At 55.6% G+C, this 17,288-nt stretch overlaps 1 protein-coding gene across 1 annotated transcript; it reads right to left on the bottom strand.

The window, feature by feature from the left end:
• Positions 1 to 309: 309 nt before the first annotated feature.
• CSF2RB (colony stimulating factor 2 receptor beta common subunit) lies at positions 310 to 13,787 on the bottom strand. The gene is made up of 13 exons (XM_008056287.1): positions 13,712 to 13,787; positions 12,709 to 12,832; positions 10,002 to 10,192; positions 8,142 to 8,299; positions 7,894 to 8,062; positions 7,162 to 7,294; positions 6,843 to 7,000; positions 5,072 to 5,211; positions 3,981 to 4,143; positions 3,312 to 3,402; positions 3,067 to 3,124; positions 2,094 to 2,194; positions 310 to 1,429 (listed from the first exon to the last, which is right to left on the bottom strand). The coding sequence occupies exons 1-13, from the start codon at positions 13,785 to 13,787 to the stop codon at positions 310 to 312; spliced, it is 2,682 nt and encodes an 893-aa protein (XP_008054478.1).
• Positions 13,788 to 17,288: the final 3,501 nt, after the last annotated feature.

Here is a 17,288-nt window from a genome sequence, read left to right as displayed (position 1 = left end):
TTTTATATTTCAGAAAGGCAAAGATTTAAAAGAACTATAATCCCCAGTACAGGCCCAGACATAGGCTGGTAGTCTCACATCCGGGGCCAGCAGGAGTGGGAATTGCACCGGCTTTTTGGAGAGACAGAGAGAGGTGTCAGTGGGGACAGGAGCAGGGTTGACTCTTACCCAGGTCTCCATCTACCTCAACAGGAAGCCTCCATGCTTTGCAGAAATGACTGGAAGGGGTAAGGAGCTGGCCAGGAGGAAGGCAGGATGAGGGGAAAGCAGAATCTCTCCCTCCTCTTGCCTCCCCAGCTCTGGGGACTCTCAGCATACCTGCCCAGACCTGCTGACATCCCAAGGGGGTAGGGACAGGTAGTCTTGCTGCTTCAGAGCTTTGAAGAGCTGAATGGCTGGGACCTGGGGCATGGCCTGGCCTGGGGGCTTCTTGACATGAAAAGCCTGGTCTAGGTCCTGGATCTCGGGACAGGGTCCTGGGGAAGAGGGCTTACTCCGTGGTGAGAGAGGGCCAGTCCCCAGGCCTGGGAGGAAGCAATAATCACCCACCTGCTGCAAGACAAGGAGGCCCTCGGGGTGTGGGGATACCGGGACCACATCCGTCCGGGGCTCCCCTGGCCTCAGGACAGGGCTGGTGGCAGCAGGAGGGGTAGGACTGCCCAGGGGGGAATTGGGGGACTGGCCCATGGTTGGAGGGAGTGCCACATAGCCCTCAAACCTTGGCTTCATGGGGGCCGGGGCTCCAGAGGGCCCGTAGGCCAGCCCAGGACAGAGGCTGGGGTTCTGGTCTGAGGGGTCCAGCGAGGAAGTCATGGAGACAGACGGGGTCCCCGAGTTTGAGGTGAATAACAGGTTGGCAGAGGCAACATAACCAGAGGCCATGACAGTGTCCTCAGGATCCCCAGAGCTCGTGGGTAGGGCCCCTGGGCTGACCTTTGGGCCCTGTTCACCCGTGCTCAGTGGTGCAGGAGACGCAGGTCGTCCCCCAGGCTCCAGGGAGGGGCTCCCCTGGGCCCCTGGGCTGGGCGTCCTCTCCACATCCATGGCCTGGCCCTGCCCCACCACCTGGGCCAGCGGGACCAGCTGCACCTGCCCCCCGGCAGGAAGACACAGGTACTCCAGGGACCCTGGAGGTGATGACTTCCGTCCCACCCTCGTCTGTGGGGTCGCCAGCTGGTCCACAAGATCAGGCAGGGAGCGGCTGTGGGGTGGCCCCAGGTAGGGACCATTGAAGTCGAAACTGGAGACCTGGCTTTCAGGCTGGCCTGAGGGGGCTGGGGAGCCTGGCTGGGGGCCGGAGGGCTGCTCTGTGGACAGGCCTGAGGCAGCCTGAGTTATGTCAGATCCAGATGGTGAATCACAGACACGTTTAGGGTCCTCTGTGGTAAGAGGTGACACTTCGCTCTCCCCGAAGGCCATGGGGAACACCCTGTGGGGAGAACATGGGCAGAGACGTTGGGACTACCCTGGGCAGAGCGTTCAGCTTGGGTTCAGCTGGTGCCCAGGGATCTGGGTGGGAGGGGATGGGGATTCTCTGGGAGGCCCGAGACAGGGAGGTGGGGTGCAGGGACCACAGAGAGGAATGCTTGACCCTGACTCATCATCTCTGGATCACCCCTTTCTCCTCTTCACAGGTCAAGGTCTTCTTCTGCTGGGCGGGGCTCTGTCCCCTTGGACGTCTCCTTTGGGACCTGTACCCTGTGCAATTCTCCCTTCATCCTACCAACCCTGCCATCTGCTCTCCTGGGTGAGACGGTGGGGACTGCCTGCCTCGGCGCTGAGGCCCTGGGATGGACACCTCCGGCCTCCCCTTGAAGCCTCTGCAGTGTGGTGCCTCCCTGGGCAGCAGCCAGAGTAGACATCCGCTCCAGGCCTCTGCCTCTGGCCAAGTCCCTTGTCTGTCACCCCCCTAAGGAGGAGGAAGTTTTTCCTGATAGCCAACTGGGGTGTCTCCTGCTTTAGTGCAAGCGAACCCCCCTTGGACCTCTTCACCGTGAATCACAGGCCAGAGGCCACCTGACTCCAGCCCCTGATGTGCACACTGGGGTCTGTTCCCTGCCTGCTCCCCCGAGGTCAGGATTCCAGACACTCACCCCTCCAGTGCAGGGAAGCGGCTGTCCCACGGCCCCTGGTGTGGAGGGCTCTTGCTGAAGGCTGATGTGCTGTCTGGGAGTCGCAGCCCTGCACCCCCATTCTGTGAGAACAGGGACATTTGGGTCTGTGGGTGTGAAGAGGCCTTGGCAGGTGGGGGTGGGGCAGAGGGTGGTGGGGGCAGGGTGGAGGTTGGCGGGGATGGGCTGGTGAGTGGGTGGTGGGGTGGAGGGTGGGGAGAGCAGGGTGGAAGGTGGTGGGGGATGGGGGTGTGGGAACCCTCAGACATGGAAGAATCCTCACATCCCCAGGACCTGCCACCGACTTCTGACATCAGGAAAGTAAGGCCTGGAGAGGGGCTCTGACTCCCTGGGGTCCCTGATGCCTGAGGACAGGACCCTGTTCCTGTGGATTCTGGCCTGGCATGTCGCTGCCCCCATGCTCACTCCCATTCCTTTCCACGCCCTGTCTGCCTGGCCATGGCTCCCACCACCCTGAGCCAGCATCGCCCTGGGGTTGCCTCAGCCTCCCTAGCTGTGTCCAGGCTCCTACCCCACCCTCCATCCCTTCAGGAAGGAAGCTGTCTTCACTCCCACCCACCTGGAAAGCAGCGACCTTTGCCACCGGCTCCACCATACCTTCAAAGCTCTGCTCAGGTGTCCTGTCCCCGGTAAGCCCTTCTGCCTCCCAACACCCGACCCGTTACGGTAGCAGTGATCCCTCCTCAAGCCCACCCAGCCCACTCAGTCCTCCCCTCCCGACAGGCAAGGCTGGGCTTGGGCACCTCCAGATGTCCAGGGAGTCCCCGGATGGACTTCCCAATGCTGGCCCAGCTCCTGGAGCTTCCCAGGCTTCTCCCCAACCCACTTACCCCCACCACCCAAAGCCCACCCAAAGGAAGGGAAAGAGGAGGTGGGGACGGAGACTGCAGAGGCAGGAGCAGAGGACACCCCACTCCTCACAGTCAGATTCTACCTGGAACAGGTGGCTCTTGCTGGGGTTGGGAATTGCCTCCTTCCACTTCCTGTTCAGCCTGGAAGACACCAGGGAGGTGACAGTCATCAGAGACCTCAGGGCCAGCTGCTCCCTCACTCATGTACAGAGGGGAAACTGAGGCCCAGGAAGTGGGTAGCAGAGCAGAGTTTGGAAGGGGCTGGGGTGGGATCCCTGGTGCCTCATGGGGTCCTGGGCACTGCCCCCCAACTGCAGAGTCCTCTTACCTGTACCCGTAGATGCCACAGAAGCGGAGGGCCAGCAGCCCAGCCAGGGTGAAGAGAACCAGGATGAGCACCAGCACCCACATGGGCAGCTCTTCCGGCATCAGGAGGGACAAGGAGTATTAGCATCAGGGAGGGAGAAGGCTGGAGGCTCAGGAGGAGGGGCAGAGAGTTTGGCTTGGTAGCTCCCCAAGACCCTGCTTTGTGCAGGCACAAGACTCTGGAGTGGCCCCCGTGGGTGGCTCAGGGGAAGGCCAGACACACACTAGGAAGAGGGCACTGGTCTGAACCCCCACAGTGTTCACAGTGCTGGGAACACAGGAAGGTGCTATGGGGAAGGCAATGACCAGTTTGTGGCAATCAAGGGGGACTTCCTGAGGGAGGTAGCAGATAAGATGGGCCTCCGGGAATAGGAAGGATTAGAGAGGTGGAGGTGGGGAAAGACATGCTGGCAGAGGAATCACCATGTGCAAAGGCCCCCAGAGAGGTCCCTGATGATTCCTGCTAGCCATCCCTGAGCCCCTCCCAGGCTGGGCCCCCGCAGGCCTCTGCTCTTTTTCACCTGGGAGCAGCATATGGGAGGGAAGATGGCCTTGAGTCTCTGTGTCCGGATCACCCTGTCCTCTGCCTTCGGGGTGTCCTGGGAGGCGGGTGGAGTCCTGAGAAACCTACCCCACTCTGTGTCCCAGGAGCGCTCTTCACTCCACTCGCTCCAGACTCCTTTGTAGCCGACGCGGGCCGGCTTCACCCTCACTCTGGCCTGGTATCTGGTGGCGGCCTCCAGAGCTGGCAGGGCCATGCTGTGGGTGTTCTGCAGGATCTCTGTCTTGCTGTCCTGTGGGGTGGTGGGCTCAGCAGGTGTGTGAGGCTGAGGCTCCTGCCTGGGGCCGGTGAGTGCAGCTGCAAACCCCTTCCACTCGACATCCCGCTCTTCTGGCTCCCTGTGGCCCCCACGGTGGCTGCACCCCAGACCTGCCATGGCTTCTCTCCACCACAGGGTACCCCACCAGAGGTAGCACTGTGGGCCTGTGGACAGGACCGGGACTCCACCTTCTGCAATACCGCCCTCTGCCATAGGACGAGACCAAGTCCAAAACTCTGGGAGTTGCCTGGCTTCCTTACATTTTGAGACCCCTCGTCCCTGTAGCCTTTCTGGGGAAGCCTGGACCACACTATGGCCTTTCCGGAGATGCAGTGCAGGTGGCCTGGACTCTGGACCCTGAGTGAGAGTTCAAGAGTCCGGGACCTGCTCCTGGCTCCAGCACTGACCTGCCTCACTCCTGGCCTCAGTATCCCCGTTTCTAGCCTGTGGGTCTGAACTGGCTCTGTGGTTTCTGCTCTAGGCTCATTAAGGCTCCCAGGTTCTCCACCCTGGGCCTGAGGAGTTGAGGGAGGACTCTGAGCCCCCGGCTGATCCCCACCTGCCTGTTGGGAACAGCTCTGCTTTGAGCAGCTGCACATTGCATCCAGACAAGAGTCCTCTGGAGAAAGACTTATGACTTTTGAGACCTTCATCAGCCTTTCCTAAGCCTCTCCCAGCCCTGAAAGTCCATGCTTCCTACAACTCAGCATCAGCTGTTGGTTTTTGTCCAAGTCTTAACCCTCCCCAAACTTCAGCTGCTTCACCAAGAAATGGGACAGTGACCTACTGACCACACAAGGTTGTGATCCCCAAGCTCCATGCCTCCCTCCAACTGGCTGCTTGCTGGGGGCAAGGAGCATGCTCCTGCACTTCCCGTCACCCTTGCTGGGCTCAGCCTCACCTCCCACGTGGCTGCGTCCTTCCTGTACTGGACCTCAAAGGTGTGCTCTATGTGTTTGTACGGCATTTTCTTGGCTTCCCAACGCAGGCTGTAGCTGTCTCCGTCCTTGGTCACATTGAGGGTTGGTTGGGCCATCTGGACTGGAGGGAGGGAAGCTTTCAGGGTGGTCATCACCTCCACCCTCCAACGGAATGTTCCCATGAAGTGCTCGATGCCAGTGCCATCTCCCCTGGTATGAGTCCTGCTCATGTGGGGTCCCTTGGCCTTCCTCCCTCACCATCTCATCTATTTTGACCCGAGTAGGCCTTCTCTTGGGAGATGCTGAGATACACTTGTTTTGTTTGAGATGGCCCAAAGCTTTGGCTACTCCTACATTTTGTAAAAATAAAACCACGATTGATCGATTCTGTTCTAGAATATTGACTGTGGTCTAGGTACTGCTTACACTTATACATGCTTACTCTACACGAATTATTTCACTCAGTTTTAACAACAGCCCTACACAGTAGGTACCAAGAACCTTTACAAGTTACAGACAGTGACATGGAATCACAGAACCATTAAGTAACTTGCCCGAGGACAGACAGGTAGCTAAGCAGTGGCAGAGGCAAATTCTGTAGCTCTGACGTGGAACGCTATGGTCCTCAGCCACTCCCTTTGATCCTTTGCTTTTTCAGGGTCTCTGAGGCCAAGCTCTCTCCTAGACCCCTCCCCCTCAACACTCCCAGAGGTGTCGGGAGATATCTCCGGACCAGGGCTGGTTCACAGGCTCTCACCGCCAGAAAATCCCCAGTACAGCCAAAATAGCAGGCCTTCAGCAGCTCTGTCCCCAGGCAGATAGCGGCCAAACCAAAAGGCAAGATGGTACCTCCCTCCTGGCCAACAGACCCACAAATTGAAAGAGGTGCCAGGTAAACACAACAGAAGTTTTGGACTCTATCCTTGATTTGCCTGCTACTAGCTGTGTAACTTTAAGTAAGTCATTCAACCCATCTGAGCTCCAGTCTACCCATCAGAAAAAAGAGAATGCTCATGTGCTCCAAGTCTTCACAGGGCTTTTATAAAAATAATGGTAACGGGTGCCATCTGTCAAGGTCTCCTGTATGGTAAGCATTATACTAGGCCCTTTTACATTTTGTGCATTTGAGCCATCGGAATTCCTTTTCCCAGTGAGGATCCCAGGAAATTAGCAGTGGATTCGGTCATCATGACCCAGTGCGGTGAGTTCCCTTGTCTTGGGATCCTTGCTGTGTAGCAGCAAAGAGGGACCTTAAGCTGTAAGGATCAACAACTTACTTGCGCACACCTCAGCCCCCAGTTGAAAAGCAAATCGTGAATGAATTATGTTGAAGACTGGGAATATCACTCAGAGGGGAGTTTGGAAAATCAGAAAGAGAAACATGCATTCAGGAGTGGAAGGGAAAGTTTTGGTGGGAGGACCGGGAGGGTGTGGCCAGAAGCAGGAGTTGGAGAGTTGCCGGGTTGGGGAGGTAGGGAGGAGAGAGGCAACCGAGGTTAGAGACCTGGTCCTGGGATTGGCAATCATGTCTTCATTCATATTTTAGGCCATTGTCATGTTGTATTATTGCTTTATGAGAACTTCAAGAAGACACCAGAATTATTTTTGCTCACTTTTGTTCACTGGGCTGCATTTTTTAGAAAGGAACAAGCACGAAGCCTGAGCCAGGAGGAACCCTGGGTTTATTTGGGTTACACCCTGAGGAAGTGCTGACCAGAGACCACCCGCACAGCAGGCTGGGAGAAAACTCACTGTTCTCTGAGCTCTTTATGTATTTCTCCTCCTTCCTTGGTTGGACAGAGATGGAGTACTGGCCATGGGTCACCGGGTCGGGCACAGGAATCTGACACCAGTGCCTGGTGTAGAGGTGGCGGGGCTCCTCCTTCAGCACTGGGAAGCATTCTTCCTCCCTGAGGACCACAGCTGAGCTGAGGGCTGGGAGCAGAGAGGGGCCGCAGAGGGGAGGAGACCTCGAGTGGGCTGTGCCTTCTGCTGGGACCTCAGGGACAGGAGGGAGACTGCAGAGAGCAAGCCCGAGAGGTGGGGAGGAGCAGAGGGAGGGGGTGCTCACCCTGCATCCAGGCCGGGCTTGTAGAAGAGGCCAAAGGAGACCGAGCTGGCCACCTCTGACCTCACCTCCCAGGAGCAGTCGAGCACGGACCCGTTGAAGAAACACTGTAGGTTGTGTGGCTGGGCCTCGTCCCCTGGGAGGGAGACAGTGTCTCATGTGTGTCCTCCTCATTCATTGTCAGTGGGCACCCACCCCAGGACTCACCCACAGAGACCGTGGGCTTTGGGGCCAATAGAAAAGGGTTGAACCTCAGCCTGGACCTGCCCATCGTGTGCCCACAGCTCAGAGAGAATCCTGGGTACTTGCCCACCCTCCCGGAGAACAGATTTGGTTGGGCCTGCATCTCCATACTGGGGATTGAACAGAATGGCGTTGTGGCCATGCCGTGTGGCACTCATTGACACCTGGCTGCTGACAGTGCTATTCGTTGGTATTAGTAATTGTTATTAGCAGAAAGTGAACAGATGCAGAGTTGGCTTGAAGAGAGGCCGCAGTAGAGATCCAGCAAGCCACAGGGTAGCCTCCTGGACCTCTGCTGTCCCTGGACTCCTGATGCCCATCCTCCATGCTCTCTTCAGCAGTGGAGAGAACCAAAAGCAGGCAAGGTGAAAGAAAGGGCAGGCAGGGGCACGGGGAGTACTGGGTGGTCATGGTAGGCCAGGCCAGGTGCAGGAGGAGCTGTGGGAAGATGCTGTGGTCCCAGGGGCATTTCTCGGACTCTGGCTGCATTACCTGGTGGTGAGTTCCAGTGAACTTCTGGGCTCCATTCGCTGGGCCGTCCTGAGAACCCTGAGCCTGGGGCCAGGCGGGTCCTCACTCGGGCCACGTGGGTGCTGCCAGGCACCATGTACTCTGACCCCAGCACAGCCTGGGAGGCATTGGAGAGGAGGGTGGTGGCGTCCTGTGGGAGGAAAGCGGCACTGGAGGAGGGCTGCTGACTCATCATGTTGGCCTCGGGCACAGATGGCTCAGGTTCCTACCTCCCAGGAGCCGTGAAGCCACTTGTGGGCCACCTCAAACTCCAAGTCCCCTTGGGACAGCCAGTGGGTGTGGGGGCCCTCAAGGGCCACACTCCAGGTCAGCAGGAAGTTGTCCTCGGCTGCACGGATCTGGAGGTCTTTGGGCACAGGGGGCTGGACTGGAGGGAGAAGAAAGGAAGGGTCTCTAAAGGATGGACGGGGCAGTTGAGCCTGTGTGGCCTTCTGTGTGGACACCGGGTTCCAAGCCATACCTGCCCCACCTGCAGAGCCAGACCCCTGTCCCTCCCAGTCTCAGCCCTTCACCTGTGGGGTTTGGGTGTGACAGCAGTTGGGAGCCATGCAGACACTGTGCACGTGTGACATGAGCTCCTGTCAAAGGTGACGTGAGGACACTCTGTCCTGAGGCCCCACTGTCCCGCCTGCTGGGGTGGCCCCCCTCCTGCTGTCCAAGCTCCTTCTTCCTGCCCAGACCTCCTCCTGCAGTCCATGCCCAGCATAAATGCCCCTGGTTCCAGGAGCCTCCTGGGATCCCTACCCCAGGCAGAGTCCCTCGGTCCCTCTCTCTTGTCCCATCGTAGCTCATTAGAAATCCCTGCACCATAGTCTTACCAGACCCAGGGGAGGTATGTGTTTCCATGTCTGCATCCCCTAAGAGACAATTTGGTGGGGGTGGCAGGGATTGGTCTTGACCTCCTTCCTACCTCTGGCCTGAGATGTGGCTGCTTAGTGAATTTTGGGGACATGGTGAGTGAATGAATGAATGAATTTGGACAACCTTTGGGGGCTTCTCCTGAAATCCCTCCAGCAATAAAGCCAGCAGACATCTGATGAGACCTACTGGGTTCGCCAAGAAAAAACACTAATGAATGACATGGCTCCTGGTTTCCTGAAGTTTCTGTGTCTGGTTGCTTAGGGAGACTTTTAAACCCAAATATTCACACAAATAGGATGTCTGACCCTGGCAAGGAGCAGCTGGGTGGCCTAGTGGTTAAGACCAGAGCTTCAGACCATCCTGGGTTGATCTCAGCACTGCCTTCAGTAGCTGAGAGGCCATAGGCAAGTCACCCCCTTTCTGTCTCAGTTTCATCAGTGGCCAAAAGGCACTAATGACAGCCCCACCTGGTGCTGTGTTGAGTTAAATGAGCGTCTGCAGTGTCTCCTCACACCTGCCACCCGATGGTTCTTGCCACATCTGCGCTAAGTCTTCACAAAATGCCTCTGCTTTTATGTCAGCCTCATTCTAAGTAGGAAGTTCCCCAAATCCGTGAGTGTGAAGTGCTGCTTATGTTCTTTTCTAAACTAGAGTCAATCACGACCCAGCTGTAGGAAATGATCATCTACCCACCCAAGACCATGGACCATTTCAGAAGCCGCCGTGGGCTCCCAGGGTATACTCAGGCTCTCCTTGGGGACACTAGAGACCGGCTTCCTGTCTAAAGTGCAGGAAGCCCTCAGGAAGGCCAACCCATCCCTGTCGTGATTGCTCAGCACTGGAACTTTGGAAGAGTTATGTGGCCTCTCTGGCCTCCAGGGCCTCAACCCATAAAGGAGGCTGACGCAGAAACGAGAGGAGACCACTAAATGAAAGTGTTTTTTAAAGCTGGTTAGGTTCTTTCTGAAAGGGAAGCCTCCAGAGCTGGAGGTCTGTGATTGGCGGGAGGCGGGAGCAGCCAGGGCACAGGGAGCTCTGGCCTGGGCTCCTCTCACAGTGCCTGCTTCTAAGGCGACCACATCCTCTTCCCTCAAGAATCTCAACTGGCTCAAGCTAGGGTCTTCCCCTGAAAGGCTCCCTGGGTCATCCCCTGGTGCCCACTGTGTAGACAGGGGTCCAAGCCCCGGCCAGGGAGCCCCACCCCTCACCGTGTTGGGCCAGAGTGACAGTGCGCTGGACGCCCAGGCGCCGGTCTGGTTGGAATGAGAAATAGTCATTGTCGGCGATGACGAACACCTCGTAGGGAATGACGCACTTTCTGGGCACACAGTGGGGAGATGGGCAGGCTGACCAGGGCATGTCACCACTGAGCTGGCAGGACACTGGCTCCAGGGGGTTCCTGTCGAGAGAGCACTTGGCTTAGCTCGGCGGGTGCACTCACCAGGTGTTTACTGAGGGGTCGCCAGTGCCCGGCCTTGTCCAGAGCCAGGGGCCTGGCAGGGAACAAAACACACACATCCTGCCCAGGGAACTGGCCTCCTGGGAGAAGGACACACCCGTTAAACTCCTGAACTAAATACGCAGAGTGTCAAATGGGGAAGTTTTATGTGGATAAATACAGCAAGGAAGGGGGCGAAGCACATGGAAAGGGGGGGTTGGGGGTGGAAGATGCAGTTTGAAATAGTGGGGACAGGTGAGGCCTTACTAAGAAGGTGACATTTGGGCAGGCTCTTCAAGGAGTTGAAGGAAAGCACACAAGTTGGAAGATATGGGATTTCTGGACCCAGGAACAGAAAACTCAAAGGCTCTGGGGCAGGCACAGGTTTGGTGCGTTACCTGATTAGGCATATAACCAGTGCACATGGAGTGTTGGGGGCGTGTTCCAGGAGACTAGTGAGCAAGGTGACAGGACCGGTGTTCACTGTGAGTTATGGGAAGCATTTAGAGAGTTGGTGAGGCAAGGAGTTGTCTAGTTTGACACATGCTTTGAAAGGATTCCTCTGGGTCCTGGGTTGTGAATAAGTGGAGTGGAGAGTGTGGCCATATTGGAAGCAGGGAGAGCAGTTGAGAGGCTGCTGGAATATCCAAGTGACAGGAAGTAGTTTGGACCCAGGCAGTGGTGCCAGCGTGGGTGACAGTCAAGCTCTGTGTGAGGTAAGGTTGACAGCATTTGCCGCTGGCTCACATGCTGCCGTGGGGACAGAAAGGGGGTAGAGGGATGTCAAAACACAACAAACACTTCCTAGCTGTTCATTCTGAGCCACTGGGAGCTCCCATTCAGTGAAGTGAGTAGGGGAAACCACGGCAGGGGAGTCTCTTGGGGGTGAGAATGGGAATTTGGTTTAGGACAGTGAGTCAGAGTTGCCCGTTGTGTAGGTGACCAGGTGCGGAGGCCAGCGGCCTGCAGGTCTGGGCCTTGGAGGATGTCTGGGCTAGAGACCCACCTCGGAGGTCTCCACCACCAGCCTGGGGGCCCTCTGCAGACTGGCTACACAAGAGCACAGGTCGGAGTCCCACTCTGGGCACCTCACGCTGGGCAGAGGAGAGAAAGAAAAGGAGGCAGACAAGGAGAGGGCAAGGGCGGCCAGGGGCACGGGGAGCACCGCGGGGCATGGTGGGTCAGGCCAGGTGCTGGAGGAGCTGTGGGAAGATGCAGTGATCATTGCCTCGGAGCTGCCCATGGGTCCAGCACAAGGAGGGTGGAGGATGACCCTTAGCTCTAACACAGGGGACATTCAGTGACAGACAAGAGTGGTGTGGAGCGCTGATGGGCAGCAGGATCCTAAGGGCACGTTCAGGAAGAAGTAACTGGACAGGCCTTGGGCACAGCAAGTGTTGACCACTCTTGAGAGGAGTGCTGCTGCCAAGGGAAGCCGAGGAAGGGGCCGGCCACAGGGTCGTGGGGTCAGGAGATGCCGGTGCTGCCCACCTTGTTGGTGTCTATAAGGAGGAGCCAAGCGGGTTTGCAGGGTGATTGGGAAAGGTCCCAGGAGGGAACACTGGTGAGGGCACAGAGGAGGGTGGAGACTGGGGGCAGAGATGTCCTTGAGCAACAAGAAGAGGTGGAATTGGTCTCAGGCCTCAGACAGGAGCCAGGACAGGTAACTCACTGTAGGGTGAGGTCTAGTTCAGGGCCAGGCCTGGGGCTGGGGGGTGGGAGAGAGGCCCTCTCTGGGACTTGTCCAGCGGCAGGAAGGAGGTCACAGCGAGGTGGGAGGGCGAGGTGGTACTTGAGGAGTGAAGGAGAGGTGACGGCGTGGAGGTGTAGGGTGACGGGGTGACAGAGCCATCCCCACAGGTGGCTCGAAGGGGATGTGGCTGTCCCTGTGGCTCTAGGTGCCTAATGATGTCACTTACGGCTGACTTAGACTCTCGCCGACATCCCAGAGCACTGCCTGTCACCTCTTGAGGGGGTATGTGCCCAGGATGCCTCAGGTGAGAAAGATGGAAGCCCAGATAGGAGGAACCCTGGAGAGGGCAGAGCCGCCTGACACACGGCACCCTGCTGTGCTGCTCATTGCTGTGTGGCCAGGGTGCGGGCCTCGCCTTACAGCCTCAATTTCTCATTTGGGACCTGGGCACTGTGGCCCTGCCCCACCTGACTCCCAGTGAGGAGGACCTAAGATGGGTCATGGGGACAACTGTGCTGATTTGTGGCAAAATAAGAGAAGAGGTCACCACAGCCATCGTCAACCACAGCCACATCTGCGTACAAGGCTCTGCTCAGACATCCAGTGTCAGATAGCGGGGCCTGCCTGGCAGGGGGCTGGCAGGGCAGGAGCTCCTGGGACGGCCGCTTTCTCCTCTGTCCTCTGCCCAGGCTGCTGACGCTGACCCTCTCCATGCCTCAGCCCCACGCCAGGCACAGTGAACACTGCCACCCTGGCCCTGGCCCCTTAGCCCAGCGCAACTCACTGATTCACCCGGCGATGGAGGGTCACGTTGACGAGCCGCTGGGCATCCTGGGTGTCTGCCCACCTGCAGGTGATGTGGCTGGTATAGTCGTTATAGCAGCGTAGGGTTTGCAGCGGGATGGTTTCTGACCAAGAGAGGAAGACGGGGTCACTTCTCCCTGCAAGGTCCCTGCAAATGGGGCTAGGGCTCTGCCGGGGTGGGGCCTGCTTGAAGACCCTCTTCTCCTCACAGAGACACAGTATTCTCGTAGGTTCTCAGCACGGTTCCTGCGCCCCGGCTGTGTGCTGCTCCTTCCCGGACTACCCCCCGAACATCCCCCCCAGGACAGGGACATGCCTTGGGCAGAGGCCCTGCCCTGGACCTGAGATGCGGCGTGGCAGAGACCCTCCATCCTGGGCCTCAGCCTGGGGGCCCAGTATTTGGAAAAGGAGGTGCGGTTTCCATGGTTGTCCCAGAACCCAGGTCTCTAGGAGCACTTGAGAGGACTCATTCATCCCCAGGAGCCCCGGGAGCACCCCAGCAGGGCCTCCAGGCACAGGGAGGGTGCTGCAGAGGGTGGTGGGGGGATTCCCCAGGTTGAGCCTGCAGGAGCAAAGGCCTGGAGGTGGGAACGGCTGGAGGCTGTCAGTGGAGCAGAGTGTCTGGTTGGGGAAGACGGGACAGAGGAGAGGCCAGGACAGCCACCCTGGAGGCTAGAGGCCTAGAATGCCACCCTGAGAAATGTGGGCAGGGAAGCAGGCACCATCAGCTGGACTTTCCAGGAGACCAGGAAGGGATGAGCAGGTGCACAGGGAACAAGGGAAGGGCAGGATGGGAAGTCCAGGGAAGAACAGGAAGGGAGCAGTGAGGGAGGAGAGTGGGCAAGAAGAAGAGGAGGAGGTGGGGGAAGGGGAGGGACAGGGAGGAGGGAAGCTCTGGTCCTGGGGATGCAGTGGGGGTGGTCTCTCTCCAGGGCCCAGCAGGGAGAAGGGGTTGAGGACTGGGAAGGTGCAACTGGACTCACCCTCTGCCCCTGCCCGGCCAGGCCCCCAGCTCAGAGCCAGCAGGTCCACAAGGAGCAGCACCCAGGTTAGCGCCATGTCCCCAGTCAACTCTAGACAAGCAGGGCTGGCCCACGTGGTTCTGGCTGTGGGCAGGGACAGGGTCCTCAGTGGCCCAGAGTCCCGTGGTCCTGCTCAGCAGGGGGCCAGGACAGGTCCATCTTCTGGCTCCTGGCTCCTGGCCTCTGTCTCCTCTAGGCCTGCAGAAGGAGAAGTCAGCAGGGACCTCCCCTCCCCCTAGTCCCAGGGACACAGCTGTCATTGCTGGGGAGATCCCAGAAAGGGGGCTCTAATGTTTGACACCCTGGGAGAGTGCCCTCCCCTGACCATGGAGCTGAGGGATGTGGGCGTTGTGGCCTCTGAGGCAGTGGATCCCCACTCATGTCCTCGGCAACTACCACCAGGCAGCGACTGAGAACAGTGGAGAGGGAGGCTGAGGCTTTGTTTGGGCTCAAGTTCCCTGGTTCACGTCTGCTCGGGGGAGTCACTGGGTGTTGTGCCTGGTGTCATCCCCTGGTGCGATCATGCACACATCCTCTCTGGAGCACACAGGTCAGGGCTCCCCCGCCCTGCTCGTTGACTGTCATCCCTCCTGACACCCCGAGTAGGCCAGTTCCCCTTTCTCCACATAGCCTGGGAATTTCCTCCTCCTCATTTCGCCCAGCCAGGGAAGTCCCCAGGAGGGCAGAGCAGGAAGCTGTGCTCCTTCTCTTCCATAAGATTGTTCGAAACTTCACTCGAGATGCTCATCCACACACCCCTACACAAACAACACACACATGCCCTGACACAGACACACACATACACACATAGACACACAGACACACACATAAACACACATACACACCTACGCACACCTACACACACAGACACACCACACTCACATACACAGACACACACACACACACACACACATAGTAACACACACACACACACACATATATACATATACACAGACATATTCACACATGCACACACATAGACATACAGAAACATAGACACATATACAGACACATAGACATACATACATACACATACAGACATATATACACCTACATATACACACAGATACACATATACATACACAGACACACAGACACAAAGACACACACACCTACACACATATATACACCTACACACAGACACACTACATTTATATACACATACACACATACACACAACGTACACATACATGCATACACAAATACACACACGAGCACACATACATATACCCATAGACACACATACAGACACACATGCACAAACACATACACACATACATTGCATACACGGACACACAGACATAATTACACAGACACAGACATGCATGCACACACATAGACACACAGATACATAGACACATATGCAGACACACATAGACGTGCACATACACACACATACAGGTGCATATACACCTCCGTACACACACACACACACACACACACACACACACACAAAATGTGTCACTAGACAGGCTGACTGGACATAAACTCTGTGTTCCCCAAGGATGTTCTGTAGGATGAAGACAAGGAACCAGGAACCAATGTAACAAGATGGAATATTTGATTTTAAAATGCCAAGATAATTGAATAACAACATAAAAAATATTGTCTTAAATCCCCATCTCACACCATTCCCCAAATAGCAGGTTAATTAAAAACTTAACTCAAAAAGTTAAATCATATAAAACTTGCAAACCATAGATGTGAATACTTTTGAACGATTTAAGCTTAAAAGCAGTAGAAGAAATCAGAGACAAGGACTGACAGAGGTACATCAAAGTGAAATCTGTACTTTATAAAGCATACTGAACCATCAAGCAAAAGACAAAGTGGAAAAAGAAAAACCTCCAGGATTACCAGAACTCGATGCCATGCCTCGGTGGCGTATAACCAATAGACACTCATCCTCACAGCTCTGGAGGCTAGAAATTTCAAGGTCAAGGTGCTGGCGGGTTTGGTACTTGGTAAGGGCCTGTTCCTGATAGATATCGCACTGTAGTCTCACACGAGAGGGGCAAGAGAGCTCTTCCAGGGCCTTTTCTAGCGACACCGATCACCTCCCAAAGGCTCTACCTCTAGACACCCTCACACTGAGGATTAGGCTTCAACAGATGAATTTGGGGGCTTAAACAAACATACCATGGCAGCCACAATTAGGGAGGGCTGGTTAGTGTCTTTCGCTGTAAAAGGTTACAACAAGTTAATGTCACCAAAGAACACAAACGGAATGTTCACACACATGGGAAGAATTCACAGTCATGGCTAACCGTATTTTAATGTTCTCCATGAGTGAGGCGTTGTTCAAAAGGCTTTACAGATATTAACACATCTAGGCACAGGTTACCATGAGAGCCCCCACTTTACAGATGAGGAAACAAAGGCGGGGACATTAGGCAGTGGGTCCCCAGTCACACAGCCAGGAAGGAGCAGGCTAGATTTGAAGCCCACGGCAGGTCGGCTCTCGACTCTGTGTCCTCAACCACTATACCTACAGTGATTGTATTTCCCGTCATCAGTATCGGGCATGTGTATGTATGTAGGTGTATATGTGTGTGTGTGTGTGTGTCTATTCATGTCTGTATATGTGTCTATGCATCTGTATGTCATCAGTACGAGGGTATTTCTTGACCCAACAGACACTTTTACAGACATGCTCTGATACAGCAAAAATAAAATGAAACTTTGAAACATCTAAATTGGCATCCTTGGGGAGATTTGAGAATTCACAGTCACTGGAAAGAAGAAACTGCTATGCAAAGAAGAGAGTTTTTGACATTTGAAAATATGAGACTCATAATTAAAAAAAAAAATCAATGACTGGCCAAACCAAAAAATGAACACCACACATAAAAAACTTAGATGTGGCAGACAGAGTAAATAGGCAAAGAGATGAAATACCTTTAAGGAAAAGTTGAGACCTGGAAAAGAGATTCCAGAATTCCAGCATTCAAAAGGCAGAGAGAATTAGGGCAGGTGTGGCAGAGAGTATCTGTCACCTAGCTGTTCCCTTTCTCCCAGCAACAGAAGTCCAGGTTTTATCCAGGTTTATTGCTGCACAGACTAAAAGGTTATATTTCCTATGCTGTCCTGCTGCTAGGTGTGGTCAAGTGACTAAATGTTTTCCAAGGAGATGTGAGTGAAAGCACTGTATTTGTCTTCCAAAAGCGGCTGCTTAAAGGCAGTTGGCTAAGGTGAAGGGGTTCGTTTTTTGCCCTTCTGCCTTTCTTCCTTCTTCCTGCCCGCAACTTGGAAGTGATAGCTGGCACTCCAGCAGCCACTTTGGACCTTATGGTTACCATGAGGACGGAAGATATATACAAGGATAATGCAACAGAAAGAGAGGAAGCTGGACTCCTGTGGTCACTCTGGAGTTACCACACCAGCCTGAGATTCCTACCACTGGATATCTTTTATGTGAAGGAAAAAGAAGCCTCCATATTGTAAAGCCACTGTTGTTTGGAGATTTTTCATGTGAAACCAGGTAGAGAACTTCATACGGCTTTCACGGAGACAACAATTCACGAAATGAAGAGCAAGA

The sequence above is a fragment of the Carlito syrichta genome, unplaced genomic scaffold, assembly GCF_000164805.1.
Source record: "Carlito syrichta isolate Samal-C Ts95f unplaced genomic scaffold, Tarsius_syrichta-2.0.1 Scaffold302307, whole genome shotgun sequence".
In the NCBI taxonomy this organism is placed as follows: Eukaryota; Metazoa; Chordata; class Mammalia; order Primates; family Tarsiidae; genus Carlito; species Carlito syrichta.
Note: the sequence above shows the minus strand (reverse complement) of the source record. Positions and strands in the feature narration are given on the sequence as shown.

What these genes read in the sequence shown, in the direction of transcription:
- CSF2RB (XM_008056287.1), bottom strand. Translation starts at nt 13,787, where the DNA reads ATGGCGCTAACCTGGGTGCTGCTCCTTGTGGACCTGCTGGCTCTGAGC. An exon ending in TGGCCGGGCAGGGGCAGAGG is followed by an intron (nt 12,833 to 13,711) that starts GTGAGTCCAGTT and finishes TCTCTTGGTCAG; the next exon opens with AAACCATCCCGCTGCAAACC. An exon ending in TGTGGCATCTACGGGTACAG is followed by an intron (nt 3,125 to 3,311) that starts GTAAGAGGACTC and finishes GGTGTCTTCCAG; the next exon opens with GCTGAACAGGAAGTGGAAGG.